Here is a 27,959-nt window from a genome sequence, read left to right on the forward strand (position 1 = left end):
GGTTAGCACGTTCGCCTCACACCTCCAGGGTCGGGGTTCGATTCCCACCTCCACCTTGTGTGTGTGGAGTTTGCATGTTCTCCCCGTGCCTCGGGGTTTCCTCCGGGTACTCCGGTTTCCTCCCCTGGTCCAAAGACATGCATGGTAGGTTGATTGGCATCTCTGGAAAATTGTCCCTAGTGTGTGATTGCGTGAGTGAATGAGTATGTGTGTGTGCCCTGCGATGGGTTGGCACTCCGTCCAGGGTGTATCCTGCCTTGATGCCCGATGACGCCTGAGATAGGCACAGGCTCCCCGTGACCCGAGATAGTTCAGATAAGCGGTAGAAGATGAATGAATGAATGAATGAATGAATGAAAATCCAACTTTTCGACTAGTGTCTTCTTATGTTATATTCTTTCGTTACAGACGCGTTAGCTCCGCACACAATACAAACAGGTCTGTCCTTTATATACGTGAACAGATAATCTGCCTCCCACCTGTCTTGAAAGCTCCTATTGTCCATCTTTCATTTGGCCATTTTTGTGGAGGGTGGAATTAACTTGCCAGATGTGACTGTAGCATGGTTGTTAACGACTGTCAACAGAGAACGAGGGGCGGCTGCTGTTCGTGACTACGCGTCAATACAGTGGCAAGGCATTCTGGGATTTGTAGTATTAGCGGAGCACGCGGCTAGCCAGCTGTAATGCACATTTGATATGATCTCGCGGGCCAAATATAATTACACCACAGGCCTGAGTTTGACACCCCTGATGTAGCCAACAAATCCGTTAGACTCAAAACACAAGAAGCAGGCAAAATCCAGAGACTGGAAAATGGTCATACACAGTAAGCATTAACAAAGAACAAATGGCTCGGGATTGCAGCGGGGCTAACAACACTTCGCACACTTGGTAGCCATAGATATCTATACATAAATGTTTCCTTGGGGTCCTAAAAATGCGTCAAAACCACCACCATCTTTGTACAGGGCTTTTGTACTTTAAATGCATGCACGATGCCGGACTTCTGTGCTGCGTTTGGATGTTCAAACGAACGAAATATAAAAACCAGACAGCAAGGGATTACATTTCATAAGTGAGAATGTGTTTTAAGATATTGAATGTTAGGAAGTTATATTTCTGGTTACGTTGGTTTGTTTTAGACCTTGGTTAACAACCGCAGCTAATCCATGCTAGTTACCCATTAGTTTTTGACAGTTAGGAAAACCGACAATGTAGATTCCGAAGCTCTTAATAAGGACATTAAAAATTGACCCGTGCTTTTTTTGCTTAAAGGTGAAGACCCAACTTTATGTATGGTCTGTAAGATTCCCTTATCTGTCAACATATTTTATTAGATTGTCCTGGACTTAACACAAGCAGAACGCTCTTTTATCAAGTTACTTCACTTAAGGACATATTTAATGCCATTATGCCTGAAAAGGGTTTGGATTTTTTTATCTTGTTAATTAAAAAAATGTATAATATGAATAGAATTTTTGCCATGGAAATAACTTTTGATTGCTGACATGGCATTAAATAAAATAATCAGAATCTGAATCTGTTTGTAGATTCCCAAGTGATAAACAGAGACGTCAGTCATGGACAAGTTGCAGGGACACTAAACACTTTTTTTTTAAATGGTAAAAAATGTTTTTTTTTTTAAACACTTTTTTTTTTTTAACTCAGCTGACAGTCCTGGAAGGATGTCGCCAGTTAGGTTGTCAGTTCAGCCTCAAAGTCAAACTTTGTTGTTTTTTTTGGTTTATGTGACTACTTATTTAATGTTGCAAAAGTATTGCGTTGGTAGCATGATAGAGGTTTATACGCCTTGAATTAGCACAGGAACTGAATGAGGGGGCTCAATATTCAGGTGCCGGTTCCCTCCAGGTGGTAAGGAGGGGAATTATCAGGTGATTCTATTACATTTGTACACTTGTGCAAAGTCAGGGATGTTGTAGAATCAGACTCAGGTAGTGTTGGCTCAAGCGGGGCAGTGAATTCTCAAGTGGGGCAGTGGAGGCTCAAGTGGTAAGGCTCTGGGTTGTTGATCAGCAGATCAGGGTTCAAGCCCCAGCACTGCCAAGCTGCCAGTGTTGAGCCCTTAAGCAAGGACCTCTCTGCTTGTTGTATCATGGCTGACACTGTGCTCTGGCCCCAAACTCCAAAGTTGGGATATGTGAAGAAATAATTTTGCTGTAATGTATGTGTGACAAAATAAATACTTGAATAAAATAGAATATAAGTATTTATTTTGTCACATATATTATATAGATTTTTGGAACAGAGAGACAATAGGTGACAATGTAATGTAATTTAATGTAATGTAATCTAATCTAATCTAATTTATTAGAAAGTCCCTCCCAGATTTCAAGATTTGCTGTTCAATCTATTTTGAAAGAAATGTGCAATGTTGATGACCATTTATGCAATGGAGACACATCATGCATGCTTTCCTTCAACATAGGGAGATGTACAGCAGTGCTATCAGTAAATAATTGGTGTAAACCAGTAAGACCCAGGTACACCCATTTACTGACTGGAGGAAATTTTGCCTGAAGTGAGAAGTGTGGCCATACCGCCGTTGTGGAAACAGGTCTAAGCAACTCAATTAAATTATTTATGGACGTGGGGTGCAAAAAAATGGGAGCAAGTGCTCTGGACTGATTAAGTCAAAATGCCATGATGGCAGGTTGTTCACCAAATGAACAGTACAATAATGAGAGTTTGCAGTCAAAAGTGAAGCATGGTGAAGATTCTACTTTAATAATTACCATCCACTATAAACCTACAGACTCTTGTTACTAGTCACGGCACAACTTTTCCCATCCCAAGCACTGTACACAAATCTTTTCTTTATTCATGACCACTAAAAGACATTTGCAGTGACAATGAAGACATAATTTATAAAAGTAAGAAATGTATGATCATTTTTATACTTGACATCCAGGATAACTCAGTTATCCTGGATGTCAAAGTAAAAGATGTAAAAGTGTCCTACTCTCACTAACAGAGGCAATAACAGCCATTCTTGCCAGAGGACTATGTTTTATTTATGCCATATTTTATGCCATTGTAAATGTGATTTCTCAGTGTTCTTTTCCAGATTTATGAAAAATGTAAGAAACATGTCAGGATAATGAATACAGATACAATTGTATACAATATTTGCATTATTTGTAATGTATATAGCAGACATCCCAAGTCTCCCGGAAGTTCCGGGAGTCTCCCGCATATTGATAGCGGCTCCCTGATGCCCGCAAATTAGTTAAAATCTCTCGGAATCTAGAGTGAGCGAGCAAGAGTGTAATTAACCTTCTATTGTCTTGTATTATTGTCTTATATATTGTGTATATGGTGTTGCCAGGGTGCGTCTGGAGGCATTCTCAGACAACAGTGGGAAACTACAGCTATCACTGCAGGAAATCATTGAATGGCTAACAACTAAAGATGAGGAGCTATCGGAGCAGCTGCCTATAGGGGGTGATGTGGGGGCTGTGCAGCACCAGCGAGAATTCCACCAGGTTGTAACACACATACAAACACAAATATAGATAAAAATGTATACCTTCATTTTTGTTCCAATCAGCTTTCATATTTTATGCTTAAGGCTGTTTATCCACCCATTTATCAAACTTTTGGGGCGTGACAGCAATAAGAGCTATGGTATAGTAAATAAACTAGAATATTTACTTATTTCTTATATTTCTTGAAAGCAGATACTTTGTGGTAAAGCTGGCTGATAACTCCGTGGCATTGGCTCTCTAATTAGATGAATTTATTTTGTACCCAGCAAGTTAGCTAGTGTTTGGTGAGAAGGGTGTGTGTTTGAGCAAATTTGTGTGTTCAATATATGTGTGCCACCCTGTAGAAATGTCTGTGACTGATTATTGCAGGCCTTTATGGAGGATGTGAAGTCTAGAGGGCCCTTCATCTACTCAGTGCTGGAGTCAGCTCAGGCCTTCCTAGCTCAGCATCCCTTTCAGGAGCCTGATGAGATGCTGCCAGATGGTAAAGGTCTGCTGCTATTTCTGACCACACTCCTCCACCACCCACCAGCTATGTGAATCATATTTTATATAGGTCAGAAGCTTAATCACTTTTCAACTTTATTCACTGCAACAGAGTTGTCTCCAAGGCGCAGGATGCAGAATGTGAGCCGCTTAGTTTGGAAGCAAGCAAACGTGGCCAGTGACCTGTGGGAGAAGCTGACAGCACGTTGTGTAGATCGTCACCGGCACATGGAGAGAACACTAGAGCGGTTGCTGCAGATGCAGGCAGCCGTGGAGGAATTGGCCTGTGCCCTTGAGCAGGCTGATGGTGTGAGGCATGCCTGGGAGCCTGTGGGAGATCTCTTCATTGATTCTCTGCAGGACCACATTGATGCAACAAAGGTACTGTGAGTACATGATTAGAATCGGGACTGTACTGACTGCAGTAACAATGTGTAATGCTTCAAAAGGTTTAAAGAGGATATGTAATGTTTAGGGCTGTGTATTGGCAAGAATCTGGCGATACGATACGTATCACGATACGGGGTTGCGATACAATATGTTGCGATACATTGCGATATTGTAAGCAAGGCGATATATTGGGATATTTCTTATTTTAGGTATAGGATAAAGTTTTATGGAAGCTGTCAAGAACACCACCATATACAAACCTTAGCAAAAAAATGTTTTTTATTTAACCAGAACACAGTGGGAACTGCATTTGCATTAATTAGCCCCTGTAACATTCAATATGATTGAACCACTTTATGTGCAATATGAATAAAGGGGGAAAAATAAAGTGCTTGAAGGATTTCTTAAATGTGTTAAATTAAATGCATTAAATGTTAGCTGTTATAAACAGACCCTGTATATTTTTAGACCCTGCTTTTAAAGCTTCACAGTTTCAGTTTACTATTGTAGCATGCAGTGTCCTAACATTTTGATCTGAACAAAAGAATTACATCTGCTTTATATCAATGAAAAATAAAGTGCTTGCAAGATTATTTAGTTAAACTAAATATAAAATATAACATTTTGATCTGAAAAAAAGAATTATATCTGCTTAATATCAATGAAAAAATAAAGTGCTTGCAGGATTTCTAAAGAAAACAAAACAAATATAAACAATAAAATATTTACAGATGTTGAACATTCTCAGAACCTTTAAACTTGGATTTTACAGGTTTCTTTCATTTGTATTTATATTTGTCTTTTTATTTAATGTCAAGGTTTTTCTGAAGAAAGATAAGCTGGTCAATATGCTCAGATGTCAGGGCACTTCTATGTGCAGTTACAATGTCTCCTGCGGTGGAGAAAACTCTTTCCGCAGAAACACTTGTGCCCGGAATGCACAGGAAACCCTTTGCTAGTTTGGATAGCTCAGGGTACGCATCTTCATGTTTTTTCCACCAACTGAGTGGGTTTTCTTGGAGGGGCAAAGGTTTTTCTTCTCTAAACCTCTTAATCTCAGATGCAGCAGTATCATGTGCAGATTTTGATGCCATGTTTTGGCAAATACTATTCCAAGCAAGTCAGCCAATGCACATGATTTCCTTGGCCTCTTTATGGGTTGCAGGGAGGTGGAGGCAGAGCAATCTTCATAGTCAGATAGGTGATCTTCAGCATCCTTCGACTGGTCAGTCTCCTCTACTTCTCTATCTTGCTGCTGAAAAAACATCAAAGCATCAAATAGAACTATTATTATTATTTTTTTTTTTACAGCAAATTGTCATTAACTTTCACAACACAATCTAACCTGATATAAGGATAAATTAGCCTATTGCATGTTTTAATTATTTACAAAATAGAAATAAGTACAACTATTTATTAAAACTTAATTATTTAACCAATGAATGTTATTATATTAACCATGTTATAAATATAATATGAACTAATGTTAGCTACATTAACTGATACACTTAAAATTGTAATGTATTTAATAAAAACAAGTAGACTAATTTATTAATGTATTTATTTGCTTACATTCTGTTGCTTCTTTATGGCAGCCACCACAGTCATTTTGGAGTAGGTCTTTTGCCCCTTTTCCACCAGAAAGAACCGGGTGCTGATTCAGAGCTAGCGCTGGTGCTGGTTCAAAGTTGGTTCCACTGGCGAACCTTCTAAGAACCGGTTTGTCTTTCCACCAGCTAAAGAGCCATCACAGATCCGAGTCTGACGTCACTGTATACGTGTCACGTGTCCCAGCAACTTTAGCGCAGCAGCAGCAAACACAAACACAACAACAATGGCGGATGTTGCTTTACTGTTAATGCTCATTGCTTTGTGAACCTACATTAGCATCCAAACGTGGCGAATCCAATATGTACCTGCAGCTCCATGTAATCTGTATAAACGGAGGTTGTTATCGAGAAAGTACATAACGTTATTTTATCATTAACACAGAAAAAAGGTAGCCTTAGCATGTAGCTACCTACTGTAATGTGTGCTTAAAGTAAAAGTGTATTAAACATTAGTATATTTAAGGTCACAGCCCCTGACACAAGCGGTTCTTAAGTCTAGACCAGCAACGTTTTGGTGCTACTTAAGAACCACTTTTCCTGGTTCAGAGCCGGTGCTTTGGCTGTCGAAAAAGAAAGAACTGGTTCTAAATTAGGCTCTGGCTTCAAACCAGCACTCGAACTGCCTCGGTGGAAAAGGGGCATCTGATCTCCATTTCAGAGAGAAAGGGTAGATCCTTAAACCTTGGATCCAGAGCTGATGCCATGCACAGTGTCTCCCTCTCATTGGCATATCTCTTTCCCAGATCTTGTGCTATAGCAGCCTTGATGTCCTTTGCCGTCTTTGTATCATCTGGGCTTTCTTCTTTGCCCATGACAAGCTTTGAATAAAGTGGTGCAATGACAGAAATAGTGGGCATGCTCTCTTCTGACATTACCAATGTGGCATTCTTCACATGTGATGTCAGCTTCATTCATTGTGAAGACATCCTTTTCACACTTTCTGACCTCTGTTGAAAGTAGTGCTGCACAGATGGCTGGTTGTTGTTCTAAAAATCTATCTATCATGTCATAAGAGCTATTCCACCTCGTGACAACATCTGTAATTAACCTGTGTTTTGGTAGCTGGAGCAGGTCTTGCTTTTGTTTTAGCTGGTGGCTGGCTATGGTGCTGCGTCTGAAAAAGCTTGAAAAAGCTGATCCTGCCTAGGAGTCGCTCCACTGCTGGCAACTTTAGTGCTTTCTGTGAGGCGAGATTCAGGCTGTGCGCAAAACATCAGATGTGGGTCATGTCTGCGAGTCCAGCCGGGACATTCATATTGGATGCATTGTCTGTTACAATCACTGGATGTTTCTCTTCCAAACCCCATTCAGTGACGGCCTCCTTTAGTAATACTGCAATGTTATTTGCTGCTGTTCTGTTATCCGTGCATCCGCATGGTGCCTCGTTATGTGCGCTCTCAGATTTGTAGTGTTCTTTGAATATTTGATGTTGGCATTGCACATTTTACAAACAGCAATACTTTTGTCAATCTCTTTCGTGCCTGGTCTGTAACGAAAGCCGAAATGACGTTTCTCTCTCGAATGATGAATTTGCTCTCCATATGTGGTAACTGTTACTGATTAATGACTGAAGTTATTCTACTCTGTGTCCTTTTGCTGAGAAGGAAATTGATTGTAACTGTGTATTCAGTAGCATTATAGTAAAATTCCGAATGTTATAATATATACATGACATAAGGTCAAGCTTTTGTCTTTAAACATCATGCTGCCCAAAATCTTTTGCCAATTTTTCCTGTTTTTCTCAATAATGGCTTCAATTTGTCTATTGCTCAACTGAGTTCACTTGGAGCAGAGGATAATCAGTTTTTGTTAAAATGTAAACATGACATTAATTCATTTAGCAGATGCTTTTATCCAGGAATATCAGAAAAAATATCAGAAAAAAAGATGTGATACTTTCAAGTGGGTTTTATCTGAAAAATTTGCTGCAGTAAAATCTTCATTTATATTCTGTTCTTATTGTTTGTGATCATTTAGTTGCATGGTATTTCCTTGCTATGCTGTCAAGTCTGCTGTGATAGCATGCATCAAAAGTAACAGGACTCCTTTGAGAGAACAGATGTACTGTTGTTTATGCATGCACCCCATCTTATCTATAACCCTTATCTTTTTTCATATGTCTCCTCTCTTCCCTTCATTTGCCCCACCTTTCCCCTTCTCTCTACCATCTTTAGCTGTTCAAGGAAGAACTGACTCAGGTCAAGGAAGGCATGAAGCACATCAATGAATTGGCCCACCAGCTAGCCATTTCTGATGTGCACTTGTCCATGGAAAATGCACATGCACTTGAGCAACTTAACAGCAGGTGGAAGCTGCTGCAGGTAGACATCATGCCTGTAACTGTCACTACATGTCTGTGAGCATTATGGATAGTTATGTATTAAATTGTAATACAGAAGGAAAAGAATGGACAAAGAAAATACACTGGAACATAAAAACAAGTGTGTGTGTGTGTGTGTGTGTGTGTGTGTGTGTGTGTGTGTGTGTGTGTGTGTGTGTGTGTGTGTTTAAATTTAGAGATAAATTTTAAATCTATAAGTTAGAAGATCAATCTGCTCTTCCTGTCTGGAACCCACTCACTTTTATGTAATGCGTTTTAAAATCTAATATTCTACTCAAATGTAATATATGTACTATTTGTACCTACTTATAATATATGTAATTACTCATGTAATATATGTACTATGTAATAGTACTCAAGCAGACACATACACAATACACATACACAAACTGAGAGAGAGTGTGTGCTCATGGATTTTGTGTCAGCATAAATAGATTGTATAGCCACTGGTTCTGTCAATGTTGTGATTATTCAGGGCATTCAGGGGAATATTCAAGTGAAAATAAAGTGGGGAGTAAATTTAATTGCTGCCTACAAAACCTCATGCTCTCTACTCTTGTTCTCTCCATGCTTTCTTCAGTCTGCTCTTTCTTTTCGTCTTTGTCTTCAGGGTTCTATAGAAGAACGCATGAAGCAGTTGCAGGATGCTCACAGAGACTTTGGTCCTGGATCACAGCATTTCCTGTCTAGTAAGACTGCTGGGTTGGGGGTAGGACTGGTCTAATTTATTCCATAGACTTTTCCACTCTGTAAGTTTATGGGATAAAATCTCACACTGCTTGCACATTGATCTCATCTGCCATGGCAGGACTCGCTGACAAATTCATGCTGAACAACAAGGTTAGTGTTGATGATGAGCAATGACTGGGAGATAAATGTCATTTCTATTCTATAGGTGAAAGCAAATGCAATGATATTATTCACCAAAAACTGACTATTGTTGAGATGCTTTGCCAAGCAAGCCTTTACTGAAACAGTCTTCAGTAAGTCTTCATTCTCAAATAGGTGTTGACTTGGTGACTGACTTGGACAATTAAGAACAGTTCATTCCATTGCCTTAATAAGCTCTTGGATTGCTTTCTTGGCATGTTTTGAATCATTATCCATCTGTACTGAGAAGCATCACCCTTCAGGTTTGCAGCATTTGACTGAATCTGATCAGAAAGTATAGTTCCAGAAATCCATGTTAAATGTTTTCTAGTAAATTATAATCTGCCCATTCTGTTCTTGAGTGTTACAAGTGGTTTGCATCTTGAGGTAAAACCTCTGTATTTACATCCATGAAGATATCTGTGGATTGTAGATTTTGACTATAAAATGCCTACCTCCTTGAGAGTGTTCTTCACTTGGCCAGACATTGTGAATGGGTTCTTTCTTTAACAAGTAAAATAATTCTGTCATCATCCATTTTAATTAAATGGTCTTCCAGGCCAGAGAGAGAGAGAGAGAGAGAGAGAGAGAGAGAAATAAAAAGAAAATGATTAGTTTATTATTCAGTGAGGCATTATTTGTACATGAGCTTCAAATAAGAGACTAGAGACAATAATCACACCAAAGTCATTTACTATGTTTACCACGAATAGTTGGACCAAGTAGAATATACAGTATAAGTAGAAAAGTAATGGGCTTAAAACATAACCTTGTGGAATACCGGACATAACCTTCTTATGTTTAGAGTAGTCACGATTTAGATCTATGAAGTGATAACTGATAATCAGTCAAATAAGACCTGAGCCACAAGAGGGCCTCATGGTGTTCTTTTCCTAGGCCACGGGGCCTTCATGCTGGTTTGTCTGCTATGGACACCCACCCCCAACCCGGCCCCCAATTTATTTATTCAATTTTGTTTTCTTTGGTGTTATTTTTTAAAGGTAGTTTAATCTTAAAGGTGGGTTATTTTGGGTGGACTGTTGGTTGCTATTAGTTTTTCAGAATGATTTTGCTCTGTGGCTTTCTTGTTCTTCCTCTCCCTCTCTTTACAATCTTTTCCTTTCTCTCTTCAGGCTCAGTGCAGATACCTTGGGAGCGTGCTATATCTCCCAACAAAGTGCCGTACTACATCAAGTAAGTTCAGCCAAAAGCCATCTGCAGTTGCTGTGCAGTGGCAGACATGAGAAAAAACAGTTGAAACAGTAAACAGTAGGGCAATTGGGTATAGCTCCTGTCATTCTTCGAATCAGTATATGGACATATATAAATGTTAAAGTTAAATCAGTTAAAGCTCAATCCTAGCAAAACTGAATTGCTGATCATCCCATGTGATTCATCCCCAAGTCATGATCTTGCAATATCCCTGCATAATGATCTTCAGCCACAGCTTGCAACCTTGGGGTGACAATGGACAATCGACTGTCCTTTTCCTCTCATGTTGCTAATGTGACTCTCTCATGTTGGTTCCTTCTCTACATTATTATAAGGATTCGGCCATTTTTTTCCACACAGGATGCTCAGGTACTTGTTCAATCTCTTGTCATTTCAAGGCTGGACTACTGCAATGCACTGCTGGCAGGTCTACCTAGGAACGCAATTCGTCCTCTGCAAATGATCCAAAATGCAACTGCACAGCTTGTTTTCAACCTGCCTAAGTCCTCGCATACCACCCCACGGCTGCAATCCTGTAGCTTCTGTTGTGATCTGGTTCCGGTAGCTGCACGCATCAGATTCAAAACACTGATGCTTGCCTACAAATCCAAAAATGGACCAGCTCCCTCTTACCTCAAAGCCCTCATGACTCCTTGCACTGCACCCTGCACCCGCAGATCTATCAGCACTGCTCGACTGGTTCCACCATTTCTCAGGGTAAGAGGTAAGTATACTACATGACTCTTTTCTGTTCTGGCACCAAGGTGCTGGAATGAACTTCCCCTAGGGGTCCGGACAGCTGAATCACTGGCTATTTCAAACGATGGTTGAAGACCTACTTATTCATGAAACACTTCAACAAGCACTTCCTTCCCTGTTTGTTGCATATATGTTTATAAAGACAAGGAAAAAAAAGAAAAAACAATCAAGCAAAAAAAAACCTTTGAACAATGATTTAGACTCATGGTGTCTTAAGTATGTAACCTAGTGAACCAGAGTAAATGTATCCAATGACAGAGACTTAAGCACTTCTGTACGTCGCTCTGGTTAAGGGTGTCTGCCAAATGCTGTAAATGTAAAGTGCAGGCTGTGCAGGTAGTGGTTGTTGAGCAGACTTGGGCAGTCCAGAAAGGGGTCTAGACTCTAGTTTAAGGGCCCACATTACGCCATACATGCTGTCTGCCATCTGCCCTGTACAGTGAAAATGGATTAATCCGTGACGAGAACATCTCTCCAATGTGCCAGATGCCAATGAATGTGAGCATTTGCCCACTCAAGTAGGTTACGACGACGAACTGCAGTCAGGTCGAGACCTCGATGAGGACGACGAGCATGCAAATGAGCTTCCCTGAGACGGTTTCTGAGAATTTGTGCAGAAATTCTTTGGTTATGCAAACCGATTGTTGCAGCAGCTGACCGGGTGTCTGGTCTCAGACAATCTTAGAGGTGAAGATGCTGGATGTGGAGATCCTGGGCTGGTGTGGTTACACATGATCTGTGGTTGTGAGGCCGGTTGGATGTACTGTGAAATGCCTTTGGGGACAGCTTATGGTAGAGAAATAAACATTCATTTCATGGGTAACAGCTCTGGTGGACATTTCTGCAGTCAGCATGCCAATTGCACGCTCCTTCAAAATCTGAGACATCTGTGGCATTGTGTTGAGTGATAAAAACTGCACATTTTAGAGTGGCCTTTTACTGTGGCCAGCATAAGGCACACCTGTGCAATAATCATGCTGTCTAATCAGGATCTTGATATGCCACACCTGTGAGTGGATGGATTATCTCGGCAAAGGATAAGTGCTCACTGACACAGATTTAGACAGATTTGAAAAGTTCAGTTCATGAAAACTGGGGCAAAAAGAAGTGTTGCATTTATAATTTTGTTCAGTGTAGTTTCTTTTTTGTAGTGGCACTTTGCCTTTTTCACCGTTGTGCACATGTGCACACTGTACGATGCAGCTTTGTACTTGCCCAATTTTCCGGTGGTGAGGCCCACATTGTAAACAGCTGAGTGAGATCTCAAAGCATTGAGGATGGTTTTATCAACTCACGGTTTCTGAATGGGAAATGCTCTGATTGTGGTTCACTGCATCAGGGCTGCTGCTATGGGAACGCTTCTTTGAGAAAGCGGTGTCTGAAGGTCTGTGACCACACCCCAATTTAATAGCTTGGGAAGGACACGTGACAAAGTGATTACGTGCCAGCGAGTCCATATAAGGGCTTTATTCTTTGTCTTCAGGAAGTGTTCTTTGTATTTTGGTCTCTATTGTCTGTCTTATTGTTTAAGACTAGGGCAAAAGAAGATATATAAAGACTAGGGTCTTTTCTTCTTTATCAAGGAACGAGCAATTGGCTCTCGAGGGAGCCGATTGCGTGCATTATGTGTTTTCTTTTTCCAAACTCCGCTCTTGATGGCTGCATTCCAGGCTGGAGTTCCACATCTGTCGAGGCAGTGCGTCTGCTTTGGTCATGGAGGTTGCAGGTTAAGTTAGCAGAAAAGGAATGAGAGATGGGTGAGCCCCTTTTCTCATTCTCTTTGCTGACTCTAATATCTTTGCTTCAACCCTGGGAGCTCACTTTTCGATTTCTCCTGAAGAACTATTATCGCGCTTTGTCACCGAGCTCAATCTCTGCTTGTTTGGCTGTACTCCAGCCAAGTGCCTGGTTTTAATTTTTCCGCTTCTTCTTCGGGAGCTGACTTGGTCGATTTCTCTTGAATCAGGAATTATTATTATTTTCTGCATTGGACTCTGAGCTTGATGTGGGCAGGAGCAAGCAGCAGTCAAATTGCCACCACATTCTCTGGTGTTTAACTAGCTGTTCGAGGTGATCACATGTGTGATTACTAAGCTTAGTCAGGTCCTATGAAAAGTTAGCGCTGTCCACTCTGAGCTTGACAATTGTTACCGCCTTCCACCTCCATGCAGACATCTCCCATTTACGCAGACCTCCACACTGTGGTGTTGAGGTTGTGGAATGATTCTGAATGTTTATTCTAATCAGCCGTTTAGGGAAGGCCTACAATCCTGTAGGTTAAGCTGGTGTGCTAGAAGAACTCAGAAGGAATCCTAGCCTCAGGTTGAACCCAGGAAGTGTGTGCTTTCTCCTTCTAAGAAAGCCACCTTTGCTGGGGGTTGTTTGGGACTCCACCACGATGCGGGCACGTCTTCCCCACTCGGGTTGTTCCCATCTTGCCAGCAGTAAAAGCTATTTGGCTAGGCTGAAGCGTCTGTGACAGGTACAGTCTTGTGATTGTCCAGATCTCTCCCCATTAGAAGTCAATTGCGTGGTCCGGTGAAGTAACAATCTTCAGGTTGGCCCGGGCCAGACAGATCAGGGATCAACCCCGAGACTGGCATACAGACGAGGGATCTCTGTGGAACCATATTCCATATTCAGTTCTTATACCTGCACACATACTCCCCTAAAGTTCCCACAACCCATGGACTAAGCGCTTCTTGTTCTTTCTCTCTAGTCTAACACACTAAGAAAACTGTAATACTGCACATAACATTATATATAAACACTCCTGATATTCAAATGGGAAATGGTTAAATGCGATATACAAATAAATTAAATTGAACTGAATTGAATTGCTGCGATGGGTTGGCACTCCATCCAGGGTGTATCCTGCCTTGATGCCCGATGACGCCTGAGATAGGCACAGGCTCCCCGTGACCCCTGATAGTTCGGATAAGCGGTAGAAAATGAGTGAGTGAGTGAATTGAATTGCCCAGCGCTGAGGCCTCCCAGCCACAACCTGCCCTATCTCAAAGTACTGTGGTTAAGGAGACTGTTTTAAAATATAACACAAAAAACCCGACATAGTGTGGTTTTGTCTGGTGTACTGTGAAAGTGTTAAATTTTTAACTATTTGTGAGTTGTGAGTGTTACTGTACACACTTCCAGATGGCTAGCTATAACCACATGCATGTGGCTAACCATGCAAAGTATCATCTTTCTAAGCATCCTAAATAAACATTAGGATGCTTATAAAGATGATACTTTGCATGGTTAGCCACGTGGAAGCCTTTTTGTGTTTTTAAATTCTGTCTGTTTTTAGGGAAGACAAGGCAAGTTTATTTATATAGGAAAAGGATTATACATAGTGCAATCAGTATGGATGTAGCACAGTGCTCATTCAGAAAATGCACAGCTAAACAGATGAGTTTTGTGTCTACATTTATATTTGGCTAATATTTTAGCACATCTCTTCTGGAAGCTGATTCCAACTGTGGGCAGCATAATAGCTAAAAGCATATTCCCCTTGTTTGGTGTGAAGTCTTGGTATTTCTAACTGACTCGATCCTTATGATCTGAGTGGTCTGTTTGGTTTATATTCAGTGAGCATATTTGCAATGTATTTAGGTTCTAGGCCTTTATTTATAAACAAGTAAAAGTATTTTAAAATCTATTCCAAACATAACTGGAAGCCAGTGTAAGGACCTGAGGACTGGTGTGATATGCCTTAAAAACTTCATCTTAAAAACTTCATCTTTTTTTCTGTTTTCTCCTTGTTTAACTGAAAAAAGTTCTGTCCCATCCAACTGTTCATTTCATCAATGCATTGGCAGATGGAGTCAGTGGGGCTGTAGACATTTGGCGATAAGTATAGGTAAATCAGTATCATCAGCATAGCTGTAATATGCAATTTGGTTCTTTCTCATTATTTGACTCAGTGGAAGCATATACAGGCTGAACAAGAGTGGCTTGAGAATTGAGCCTTGTGGGACTCCGCATGTTATTATTGGGAGACACTCAATTAACCTTAAATTTCTCATGGTTAAATGTAGACCATTTTATCTGCCAAGGGAGTTCACCTCCACTATTGTTCCTGCAGTATATGTCCCCCCAGATTCTAATGCCAAGCTTTCTATGAATTAAGAAATTCCAAGATGGCGTCGGTGAGGTCGGCTGCCATCGCAACTGCTCTGGTTACACTTTGCCTTTTTTTGTTTATTTTATATATTTATTTACATAGATACCGGTTTATTTACACAAGATCCACTCATATCTATTGGTGTACAATCCACTCACCCTTCGCCGTTTTTAAACCCGGACCCATGCTGGCCGAGCGAGATCGGAAGGAGGAACAAAGGACGCGACCCGCACCGGCATCAGGAACAGGCTGAAGGCACACGCACATCGTTCCTCTTTCATGCTCCTGCACACCAAATCTGGAGCTACTGACCATCAAATGTCGGCCCTTCTATCTACTCGGTCATAGTCAGTGCCATTTATATTCACCCTCAAGCGGACACGGACACTGCAGTATGGGACTTACATGAGACACTAATGCATCGGGACAATAAACACAGCATCGGTGCCCTGCGCTCATTGTGTGCTCACTAGCAGATGATACGGTACAGAAAACCACCATCAGAAAGTTTCCCAACCAGAAGCCGTGGGTGGATAAAACCAATCGAGACGCTTTGAGATCCTGCTCCACTGCCTACAAAGGTCTCGCCACCAGGGACATGGACGAGTACAAGGCTGCATCTTACAGTGTGCGCAGAGCGGTGAAGGAAGCAAAGCGGCACTACAGGAGGAAACTAGAGTCACAGTTCCAACATGGTGGCTCTAGTAGCCTGTGGCAGGGACTAAGGAACATCACAGACTATAGAACACCAGCTTCTAGAATGGGGAATGCGGATGCTTCTCTGGCTGATGAGCTGATAATTTTTTACACTCACCTTTGAGGCTGCAGCTAACCATGCTAGCGGCACTCAAACAGCATGTGCGCTGAGAAAGCTGAAAAGGTAAACATGTTCACCATCTCAGAGCATGACGTGAGGAGGGCATTCAGGAGAGTGAACACCAGGAAGGCAGCAGGACCAGACAGCATCACAGGTCGGGTTCTTAAAGCCTGCACTGACCAGCTAGCACCGGTGTTCACTGAGATATTCAACCTCTCACTGGAACAGTCTGTTGTCCCCTCATGCTTCAAACCGTTCACCATTGTTCCTGTACCGAAGAAACCCCAACCCACCTGCCTCAACGATTACCGCCCTGTAGCCCTGACCTCAGTAGTGATGAAGTGCTTCGAAAGGCTGGTCAGAGACTTCATCGCTCACCTCTAAGTTGGGGGTCCTGGGACTCAGCCTGCTGCTGTGTTATTTAAGTTATTTGTGCCCTGTTTTTTTGTATTCGCCTTTCATCTGCTATAGCCACCAGACACAGACAACCTGCTGGGACCACCCAAAAATGACAGAATTACGGGAACCGTACGGGTGGGCAAACACACCTCATCCACCCTCACCCTCAGCACTGGAGCTCACCAGGGTTGTGTTCTGAGCCCCCTGCTGTACTTACTGTACACATATAATTGTGTGGCCACTTCCAACTCCACCACCATCATCAAGTTTGCTGACGACACTGTTGTGGTGGGCCTGATCTCCAACAATGACGAGACGGCCCACCTACAGGAGACTAAAAACCTGGAGAGATGGTGCCAGGAGAACAATCTCCTGAATGTCAGCAAGACTAATGAGTTGATAGTGGACTTCAGCACAAAGCAGGAGCGGTCATATAAACCGCTAATCATCAACAGGACTCCAGTGGAGAGAGTGGACAGTTTTCGATACCTGGATGTTCATACAGGAAATGTCTTGGTCCTGTCACATCAACACCCTGGTGAAGAAGGCCCGGCAGGGTCTGTACCATCTGAGACGCTTAAGGGACTTCAAACTACCCTCTCAGGTGCTAAAGACTTTCTACACCTGCACCATTGAGAGTGTCCTGATGGGTAGCATCACTTCCTGGTTCGAGAACAGCACCATGCAGGACAGGCGACCACACCACTCCAGAGGGTGGTGCGGTCAGCTGAACGTGAGAACCAGGAAGTGATGCTACCCATCACTTTTTTTTTTTCTGTGAGAAGCTTAGAAGTGGAGATGCTGGAGAGAGGGATAATGTGTCTTGTGAAAGGGGCTCTGTCTCTAGTGTTTTTGGTAGATGTGGTCCATTATCACTCTCGCACCAAGTTTGTTTGGGTGGATGCCTTCCAGTTTAAACAGTTGTCTATGGCCTCAGAAAAGATTGAAGTTGTTGATGCAATTGACTCTTTTTAGACTGCAGGTTCTTTGTAGCTAGGTATTAGTTTAGTGTTTGTGCCAAAAATGTGTTGTTTGAGCACTGTGCTGATCTGCTAAAGCTAAAATCTAAAGAGAAATCTGAGAAAGTACATAAACAAGGAGCAAAGCGTGAAGCAGTATGCAAGAGCGTCCAAACAGTAGCAAAGCCGGAAGCAAAAAAGTTTTAACTTTTCACATTTTTGCTTTCTGGCTTGGATTTGTTTATTCATTATTTATTCATTTTTCATCTGCATATGGATCTCTCACAATTTTTCTCCAGCCAATCATTACACTTATATTCACTTTCCTTGATTGTACCACATTTTCCACAATTTGTTTGTTTGACACGTATTAGCTCACTGTCTCCGATCACACTTATGTAACACCTATGAAAGTTATCATAGGCTCCCTCTAAAACATGTAAAGACCTCAATAACATCTTTTACAAACTATTGATCATGCTATGTCACAAGGCAACTAAACACACTTGGAGGAGTACTAAATTCCATCTTAATTCCATCAGCACTAAATTCCATCTGTATGCATGAGCACACAGAAGGCCATAAGTGGTCAGTGTCACCCTGATTGACACTAAAGAATAATGTCCCTGAGTCTCTTAAAATCCCAGCCATGTTTAGCTGTGATGTTGTCAAGATTTAGGCTTGCAATCTCTACACTGATTTATACCTTTAAGTTATTTGTGCCCTGTTTTTTGTATTCGCCTTTCATCTGCTATAGCCACCAGACACAGACAACCTGCTGGGACCACCCAAAAATGACAGAATTGTATCAAGCCCTGGGTAAGATTTTTAAATGACCTTTTATCTTTTTTGTGCCTGACACACTACAGCAAAGAGTTTTTCTGACATTCTAAAGGATAAGACATCTTTCCAATTAGACTGTATCTAATATTTATAATAAATGAAGTGTTCTGTGTGTGTTAATCTGAACTGAATTGAATGGTCAGCTGCTATGCTACAAGTCCATTTACATCATATTTGTGAGCAGGAGAGGGGGTCATAGCTAATGGGTACAGACAGTTCTCATAATCGTAATAATTGTTCTATTTTTTATTTTTTTTGCTTTACTTCTCTCAAAGCGGACCTGAACAACATCAAGTTCTCAGCATACCGGACGGCCATGAAGCTACGGCAAGTGCAGAAAGCTCTAAGATGTATGTCTTCATGGTGAAAATGTTTCCTGGTGTTTTCCTTCCCAGCCGAAGTTCATGCTGCTTAATTAATATTAATAATTAGTAAAAATACAGATTGCACAGCATTATTAAACTTGAGCTTAGTTAAAGGTTTTCTATCACATGTGGGGACTGTCTTTCTCAGGTGTAGATCAGATGGACACATGGACAAATTGCAGCACACCAATTGAGCAGAGTGGAGCAGAATAGTCTCTTTTATAGTTGCCTCAGTATTACCTCTCTCTCTCTCTGTCTCTCTCTCTCTGCTCACTTTTTCTCACTTTCATTTCCAACACTTTATTTCAGTCAGGATCACTTGAGTCAAAATAAAGACAATTCTTTGACATATTTAAATTTTTGATTTGCAAGCTTATAAAATTTACATTTGGCGGTATGGCTCTGTTCTGAATTCCCATCTTTTTCATGAGCTCCATGAAAGCTAGTCAGGGAACAGCAGCAGCTTCGTGGGGGGACAATCTCCCATTTAACTGGGAAAGCAGCAAGACAAAATCCCCCATTTAGAACAGAGCCTGCATCAGTGACAACAGAATGACACTGATTAAGTTAAACACAAAGTTTCAAGGAGGAGCTAGGGGAGGAGGTTGGTTGCAGCAATGCAGAGGAAACAGCCAAGCAGACAGACTGAAAAAAGCATTTAAATAGGGCGCAGAAAATTGACATTAGCTGATAGCCGAGCTTGACTATGTGGCCTGCCTGAACTGACGCTGAACGCTATATTTTGCTCTCCAATATCCCTTGTAATTAGGGGAGTTAATAAAATGAATGCTGTGGTCACTCTGTTATATACTCTACTACCCTGCAGTGAAGAGAAAGCCTGCAAGTCCTTCTCTGCAAGATATTCTCTGCAAGAAATGTTGCAAGACTGCTGTATCTTAGGGGTTGCTGTCACAATATATGATCTCATTATCTTATACAATTGGACATGTCATCATTGAACTGCCTTGGATTTAAAAATCTCTCTATAATTGCGATGGAAAATTACTTTTAAGAAAGAAAAATATAATAACCTCACATTTCATGCACATAAACACTACTTAGTTCTCTTTCAAGGTGCAAAATGTGTTTTATATGTTTTGTGTATGTGCGTGTATAGTGGACCTGCTGAAACTGACCAGCATAGCTGAAGTATTCAGGGAGCAGGACCTACAACACAGTGAACACATGATGGATGTGGTGGAGGTGATTCATGCCCTTACTGCTCTGTATGAGAGACTGGAGGAGGAGCAGTCAGTACTCATCAATATCCCACTCTGTGTGGACATGTGCCTCAACTGGTTGCTTAACGTCTATGACAGGTAGTATCCGATTGTGAAAGGCCCTTATTTCTCGATATGTTTGGCCTCATGATATACTGAAACTTATTTGTCTTTTAGTTACACCCACTCCATCTTTGGATACTTCTCAAGATAGGGCTTCTGTACCTCCATATTCTGATTTAATGCAGTGCATTCTCTGTGAAGTGAAACAGGACATGACAAAGACAAAGAAATAATTTTAAATTTAAAAGTATGTGGAATAAGACCAAAAGTCCAGATATTTGATCCATGTTCCAAAGCTTCTAATTGAGAATGTTCACATTAAAATAAAAGTGGACACCTTTGAGACCAAACATTCCTAAACAATTTTTGCATTGTGTATGGGTGCATTATTTTGTCAAAAGGGCCACTGAAAATAGGAAATTAGGTAATACATTTACTGTGACTACTGCTAGATTTGCACTCTACATGCATAATTGATCCCTGGGTGCCTATGAACCTGTCATCAATTTACTGGTTATCCTTCATTAGACCTCTTTTGGAGGTAATAGTGCGTACTGGGTACAATCTATAAGGCCTGCCATTTTGAAGATGCTCTGATCCAGTTGCTTAGCCCTCACAATTTGCCCCTTGTCAAAGTCAGTCATATTATTAAATTTACCTTTTTTCGTTGCTTCAAACACATCAAATGTTCACTTGCTACCTAATACAGTATATCCCTGCACTGGACAGCCCTTACAATGTCAATGTAATTAATTAATGATTAATGAGATAATCAATGTTATGTGTATGGGTGTGTGCGTGTGTATGTATGTACGTGGGAAGGTTATCCACTAGATTTTGCAACATACACTGCATAAAATGATATCTTATTGTATTGGATTGGATTGGATTACCTTGTCTATAGTGAAATCTTCCTCATTTTAAAGTTATTATAAAGTTTTTATTTTTAGAAAGAAGCAAAATGATCATCCAGTAGAATAATAAAATTCAAAGCTTAAAATTAGTAAAATAAGTTTAGTAATAATAATAGAACATACTACAGAAATTTTTATTTAATATTTCACTTGCAAATATGTCTTTTTTTGACTGATAGTACTGTACAGTTATAGTGATAATAAGTGAGATGAAACGTTATTGATCTTGAGAGTGCTAAGCGATTTTCACTTATTGAGTGAACATTTGGTTGTTAACAGAAAGCTGGTATGAAGCTTGTTCTCTGTAATATGAGTCCATAATTACATTTACATTTAGATGCATCAAGCTATCCGAATCAGAATCAGTTTTATTGGCCAAGTGTGTTGACACACACAAGGAATCTGATTCCAGCTATGGAATAAGAGCTATATTTTTATAGAGATCTGCCAAACCCAGCAAACTTTTCCCACGTGCTTTCTTTTTGCAAAAGCTAACAAACTATGATGTAGACACTAAAACAAGTGTTAGCTATCAAGGGAGTATTGGAAGAATGGTAACACTGGCTGGAGGAAACCAAATATCCTTTCCAAGTGATAATGGATCACATAAATATCAAATACATCAAAAACACTAAATGACTAAAGTGATAGATCCAGTGGGCAATCAGATTTCACTGTACATATAGAGGCAAAATAAATGGCAAAGTGGATGCTTTATCAAAATATCAAGGTCATTCATCCACCCACCAATTGCCCTCCATATAAACAATATGTCCCGTCATCCCTCCGCCAATGTATAATGCAAGGGATAAAAAACTCACCCAGTTCAGTCCACCTGGGAATACCTAGGACCACCCGGTTAGTCCAAAATGCGTTCTGGTGGCTGACACTTGTTAATTATGTTAAGAAATATGTGTTGCCTGTATGCACCCAGTCTCAAACATCCTGTCAAGTGCCTGCTTGCCAATGCCACACTAGTCCTGTACAGTGAAGTAAAATTTATTAACATTTTTTATAATTGCACTCACACAAATGTTTGATATAGTGTTTGCTATAAGTTTCTATAAAACTTCTACACTATGCTGCTCAATCGTCCCTGTACACCATAAATCACCACAACTCTGCAATGTAATTTGCAGGTAGATGAACACAAATTACATTGTGTTACATTGCACTCTTTCATACAGAGAATGAACAATCACACAGTTGGTGAACAAACAATATATTACTCTGTCTTTCTTCCAGTGGTCGGAATGGAAAGATGAGGGTACTCTCTGTCAAGATGGGAATAGTTAGCCTATGCAACACAGATATCAAGGAGAAATACAGATGTGAGTAGCAATCTCTCTCCCTCCCTCTCAAGCAAAACTTGACCCTTAAATCCTATAGTACTGTCATAAATGCACTTTTACCCTGCTCTCATTATGCAAAGGGAATTTCTTCTGCATTATCCAAAGAATGTTTTTTTTCTAAAAAAAAAATTGTATTTGTGTGAAATCATTGTTTTTTCTCATGGGAACATGCAACATATTTTCTATCTATAAGACCCAGTCTAGGGTTAGGTCATAATATCTTCATAATGGGATCAGAACTAACATGCACACAAGATTTAAATGAAGTGCATATACACACTGTACCTTCAGGGCAGGCCAAGGACAAATTAGAGTTCTTACATTTTTGTAGCTTCCTGCCCTGTGTTTTTTAAATGCGTTATTGCACTTATTATTGATATTTAATACACATTTGTTATTTGTTTAGACCTGTTTAGACAGGCATGTGGGTCAAATAGCCTGATGGACCAGAAGCACCTCAGTTTGTTGCTGCATGAAGCTGTCCAGATTCCACGGCAGCTTGGTGAGGTGGCAGCCTTTGGTGGAAGTAATGTGGAGCCCAGTGTTCGTAGCTGCTTCCGCATGGTGAGTCTTAAGCAGCTGCTTAAAAAAATGATATACTCTGCCAGATATTAGTAAATCTTTTCTAAAATAGGCATGTAACACCACTATCTGTATTTGTTTAGTGCTCCAATTATATGTACTCAATTATGTGGAATTTAACAAAGAATATTTTATTTGTTATATTATTTGTTTTTGATTCATTTTAAACCCTACCACTACGACCTCATTAACAGTGAAAAAGAAAACTCTCAGGTTTTGTTGTTACCCCCTGACCAGGCAGTTATGAATGAAATAAAGGTGTAAAGATTTGACTTCTCACTAATTAGAACACATTATCTAAATCTTTTTTAAATGCAGTTACATCCCTAGTGTCTGCATAATGTGCTAGAATAGCAACAGAGCATATTTCTTGTTGAGAAAATAGACAGAAAATTAAACAAGAAATGAAAATAAAAACAAACATTCTATCCTTATTTTTACTTCCATTCTCGGATTGTTTAAAGGGATTCCATGGCTGGCTCCATTGCTAAGTATGACATTCTTTTGAAGACTGTAATTGGTTGTCTGATAAAAAAGGAGTACATTTAAAATATGACCTATTATAAGCCTAAACTTTGTAAATGTAAACATCTCTGACACAGCTCAAAAATATCACAGATTATATAATTTCTGCTGCTTTGATATTCCGGCTCTGTTTCAGAGCTGTTAATAAATAGACAAACCTGAATGTGTGTAGCGTTCTCCTTTTCTTGGGGGGTTTCTGCTAGTTGTTCTGGTTTCCTCCACAGGCTGTGTGTACTGCTGTGCAATATTTCAATGAATATTTAATATTTCATTAGCTAAAATATTGAATTTCACCAAGTGTTTTAGTGCGTGTACCACTGGTACATTCTATTACCCTTCAAATTGTGCTATAATTCTAAACAACCACAGTAACAATTTCTATATAACACCACATTTAGGCACACAGATGAGCTAATTATTGATTTGATGTAGGAAACATAAGTTGTGGGTAATAAGCCTTTTAATAATTTTCAGTCAGGTCATCATTCCTTAATTAAATCCACTCCTATTCAAGACCATGAGTCTAATATTAGGCACACAATTAAAAGCTATTAATTTCCACGTTTATTCAATTTCAGCATTTTACATGCTGAAGAAATATTAGTGCTGTGCCGGTCAATAATGTCTGTTTCATAAAACTTGCCTAGGGAACCTCCTAGGGAGGGGTGGGGGGAAGGGTGTAGGTGAAATTTCTATCAATTGGCTTGAGTGAGATTATTTTGTGGACCATTTGATGAAGTACTGTATTTGCTAGATCATACAGATTTATATCAGTGCTTCCATATTTTAAATGTCTCAAAAAGCAATCTGGAGTCACAAACACCGATCTCACACACACACACACACACACACACACACACACACACACACACACACACACACACACACAAACACACACACAATAGCAGTGCCTTACTATAGTGCCAAATATGGTCTGTGAAAGAAACATTCACTACAGTTATGGTTCTTTGCTACACAGCTTAGAAAAAGCAATTTTTAAATGGTTATTTAACATGGATTTTTCGACACAGATTTCACTTCACTATTGGATTTATTTCCTGTCATCTTATATTTATATTGTGACATGCTAATATCTATTGGGTCAACATTATTTTAGCAACAAACTGTTACTAACTGGCAAATTGTTATGATTGTCAGATTGTCACAGTAGTGTTTAAACTTGTACTTCTTGCACTGTTGCATTCCTAATTAATATTTAAATGAAACTCTCCTGGACTAGCCAGCCTCAAACCCATCTCTGTAGTCACCTCGTACAGATGTAGGTGCTTTCATCCACAAAGCAAAGTCCACATTACCAGTAACCTCATCTACTCTTCTCTGCTTTCTCAGTCTTAAACAGTGTTAGTGATTTCTGGAATTGCCAGTCTGTTGTAGGAAAAGCTAATTTCATCTCAGTTTTCACTTCACATTTCTCCTTTGAATTTTTGGCACTAACTAAGAAATGGATATCTCAACAGAACTTCACTACACCAGCTGCTCTATCTCCTGCCTATGCTTTCCTCTCACTTGCCATGGGAAACAGGCAGGTGTGGTGGAAAAGGGCTGTCACAATGATGGTGTTTCACAGCACTCTTTGACTCGTCTGAGCTGCTTCTTGACATTCAACAGCTACTCTTTTGCAAACAATGGAGGAAATGTCCTAGATCTGGTATACACTCATCATTCCCAAGCCAAAGACAGGACTGCTACTCTACTTTACACCTCCAATCATCACCTGATATCCTTCACAATGACTCTCACCCTATCCTGCCTAAAACAACCTAAATTTTCCAACATTTCTCTCTAACCCATTGACATCATATCTTCTTGACCCTGATTCATTTCCTCTATATGCTTGGACTCAGCCACAGACAATTTCCTCTTCTCTCTTTCCTCAACCTTCACATTTGCATTTACATTACCCAGCCAGGATTCTCTCACTCCTTCACTGTCACAGTACTCAAAAGTATAACTGTCACAGTACAACAAAAGATATCCTTTAAATCATTCCACTTTAAACCTGCCCACTGGATCCCATTTGTTCCACTATGCTTCAGACCATCTTGCAAGACCTCCTGCCATTCATCACTACAATCATCAGTGGACCCATAACATATCACTGGCTATTTTCAAGTGGCGGTTGAAGACCTACTTATTCAGGAAACACTTCCACTAACACTTATTTCCCTATCTTTTGCATTTAAAAAAAAAAACAAAAACCCTTTGACACTTTTTCATTGTAACTTTGAACAAATGTTTTAAACTCATGGTATCTTAAGTATTTAACCTAGTGAGCCAGCACTAATGTATTCAATGTTAGAGATTTAAGCACTTATGTACGTCGCTCTGGATAAGGGCGTCTGCCAAATGCTGTAAATGTAAATATCAAGTCAAGAAGCTTTTATTGTCATTTCAACCATATATAGTTGACACAGTACATAGTAAAATGAAACAACATTCCTCCAGGACCATGGTGCTACATAAAAAAAACACAGAGATACATAAGACAAGACAGAGCTACATAGAACAACACAGAGCTAAGGACTGGGAGTAAGTTGTCTGAGCTGATAAAGTGCAACATGTGCAACCTAGTGCAAACAGTGCAAGACAAAAAGACACTGCAGACAGACAATACGAAACACTACAAGACAAAAAACAAGATAGCGCTGACCAGTGTGCATTCTGAACATTGTACAAAACAATGTGCAAAAGTACAGAGTTGTAAAAGCTGTCCAAAATTGGGTTGTAATCACATGGTTAATGCAAATATATATACAATTCTGTTAGAGCAGCAATTGGTGAGGTATAGAAATTTGGTGTGCATTTAGCAAATTTGGTGTGCAAGTACATTGGGCGAGTGCAAAAGTAAAAAAAAATAAAAAATCAGAAAACAAAATAATAAATCAGAAAACACAACAATAATTCAGAAAACAAAAATAACTCAGAAAATAAAATAACAATTCAAAACAAAATAATTCAGAAAATTCAATTCATCTTTCACTGAAAATATACAAGCAGTAGGAAATTGTGTATAACTTTATTTTTGTTAGCACTTCAGCAGAAAGTTGTAACTGGCAAATTGTTATGATTGTCAGATATATAGGGCCTCTGCTAGCCCTGAAACAGTTTAATAGTGTTTCAACTTGTACTGTACTTCTTGCACTGTTGCATTCCTAAATCATATTTAAATGAAACTCTCCTGGACTAGCCTGCCTCAAACCCATCCCTGTAGTCACCTCGGGCATCTGTCAAATGTCACAAATGTAAAAGTAAAACACTACAAATACCTTCTCAGTATATGTACAGGGCAGTGAATATTATTGCATTATATATTCATTTCATATATTAGCTTTGGCATATATTCAAGCTATTGTTTTGACTAAATGTTTATATGCAATATTGTACTCATTAACTATCTCATATGAAATTTTGTATATGATAATCTTCTCTCTGTTCTGTTACTCTCTTACAAGGCCCCGGGAAAGCCATCAATTGAAGTAATTCACTTCTTGGAGTGGGTGAGTCTGGAGCCTCAGTCCATGGTGTGGCTTCCTGTGCTGCACCGGGTGACCATGGCTGAATCTACCAAGCATCAAGCTAGGTGCTACATCTGTAAAGAGTGCCCCATTAAGGGCTTCAGGTAGGCTTGCTACCAAATATTAATATTTTTTTTTTATTGATGTATGTAGTCATCAATAAATATTGTACTTAAGTATATGTGTTAGGTAAAATCGGATGAGCAGAACCAAAGATCTGCACTAATTGGTGTATATCAACATCAGACTATAGCATATGGTTGTGTATTTTGAATATACCTGAATTATGGAAATTCTTATGTAGACTTATCTTTATTTAACTAATATCTCAAACTCTTCAGTACAAATGTGAAAAAAACTTGGATGTAATATCTTCACCCTGCTTTTCTTGTTATTGCAGATACCGCAGTCTGAAACAGTTCAATGTGGATATCTGCCAGACGTGTTTCTTGACTGGGCGAACAACCAAAGGCAAAAAGCTCCACTACCCAATAATGGAGTACTATACCCTGGTATACACTTATTCTGAGCCTGCTCACATCACACACACACACACACACACACACACACGCATAGTGCTTCATCTATTACATTTGCGTCATGTTATTTTCCATGGACATATGATACTCTGTGTTGAAACTTAAGTCCTAGTCATAAACTTGCTACAGCTTAGTTGGTGATGGAATGAGATTTAGGCAGATGATTTCTGTAAGTAATTATGGAGCAGGCTTTGAGACTGATGTATTTTAATGTGTCTGAGGTACTTGCAGTACTTTTTTTAAATCTGCTTTAACCTTCTCAATTTTCATTTTTCTTCATTTTTGTCCTAACCTACTTGCCGTGTAGACCACCTCAGGAGAGAGGATGCGGGATTTTGCAAAGACGCTAAAGAACAAGTTCCGCTCAAAACAGTACTTCACCAAGCACCCTCAGAGAGGGTACCTGCCTGTGCAAACGGTTCTGGAAGCAGTGAGCGGCGAGATGTGAGTAGTCAAGTCAAGGGTACATGGGCATTTAAAAAAAAATACAATGGTTCTGCTAGCTAGTTAGTGGCCACATTTGCCATTTGTATGGGATGGTAAAGT

General features: G+C 39.9%; 1 protein-coding gene across 8 annotated transcripts in view; it reads left to right on the plus strand.

Annotated features, from left to right (window-relative positions):
- The window catches only part of drp2 (dystrophin related protein 2), a 148,012-nt gene that overhangs the window by 82,929 nt on the left and 37,124 nt on the right, over positions 1-27,959 (plus strand). For 6 of the 8 annotated variants that reach the window (XM_060884403.1, XM_060884405.1, XM_060884402.1 and 3 more), the window contains 14 exons: positions 3,349-3,505; positions 3,878-3,998; positions 4,107-4,375; positions 8,169-8,315; positions 8,946-9,024; positions 10,339-10,399; positions 18,232-18,293; positions 18,593-18,667; positions 19,800-20,001; positions 22,125-22,210; positions 22,638-22,795; positions 26,812-26,978; positions 27,275-27,386; positions 27,721-27,857. In XM_060884403.1, coding sequence (XP_060740386.1) covers positions 3,349-3,505; positions 3,878-3,998; positions 4,107-4,375; positions 8,169-8,315; positions 8,946-9,024; positions 10,339-10,399; positions 18,232-18,293; positions 18,593-18,667; positions 19,800-20,001; positions 22,125-22,210; positions 22,638-22,795; positions 26,812-26,978; positions 27,275-27,386; positions 27,721-27,857 — 1,833 coding nt within the window. Of the gene's footprint in view, positions 1-3,348; positions 3,506-3,877; positions 4,045-4,106; positions 4,376-8,168; positions 8,316-8,945; positions 9,025-10,338; positions 10,400-18,231; positions 18,294-18,592; positions 18,668-19,799; positions 20,002-22,124; positions 22,211-22,637; positions 22,796-26,811; positions 26,979-27,274; positions 27,387-27,720; positions 27,858-27,959 lie in introns of those variants that run through there. The other 2 variants (XM_060884407.1, XM_060884409.1) reach the window with 2 other exon arrangements.

The sequence above is a fragment of the Tachysurus vachellii genome, chromosome 13 (genome assembly GCF_030014155.1).
Source record: "Tachysurus vachellii isolate PV-2020 chromosome 13, HZAU_Pvac_v1, whole genome shotgun sequence".
Classification (NCBI taxonomy): domain Eukaryota; kingdom Metazoa; phylum Chordata; class Actinopteri; order Siluriformes; family Bagridae; genus Tachysurus; species Tachysurus vachellii.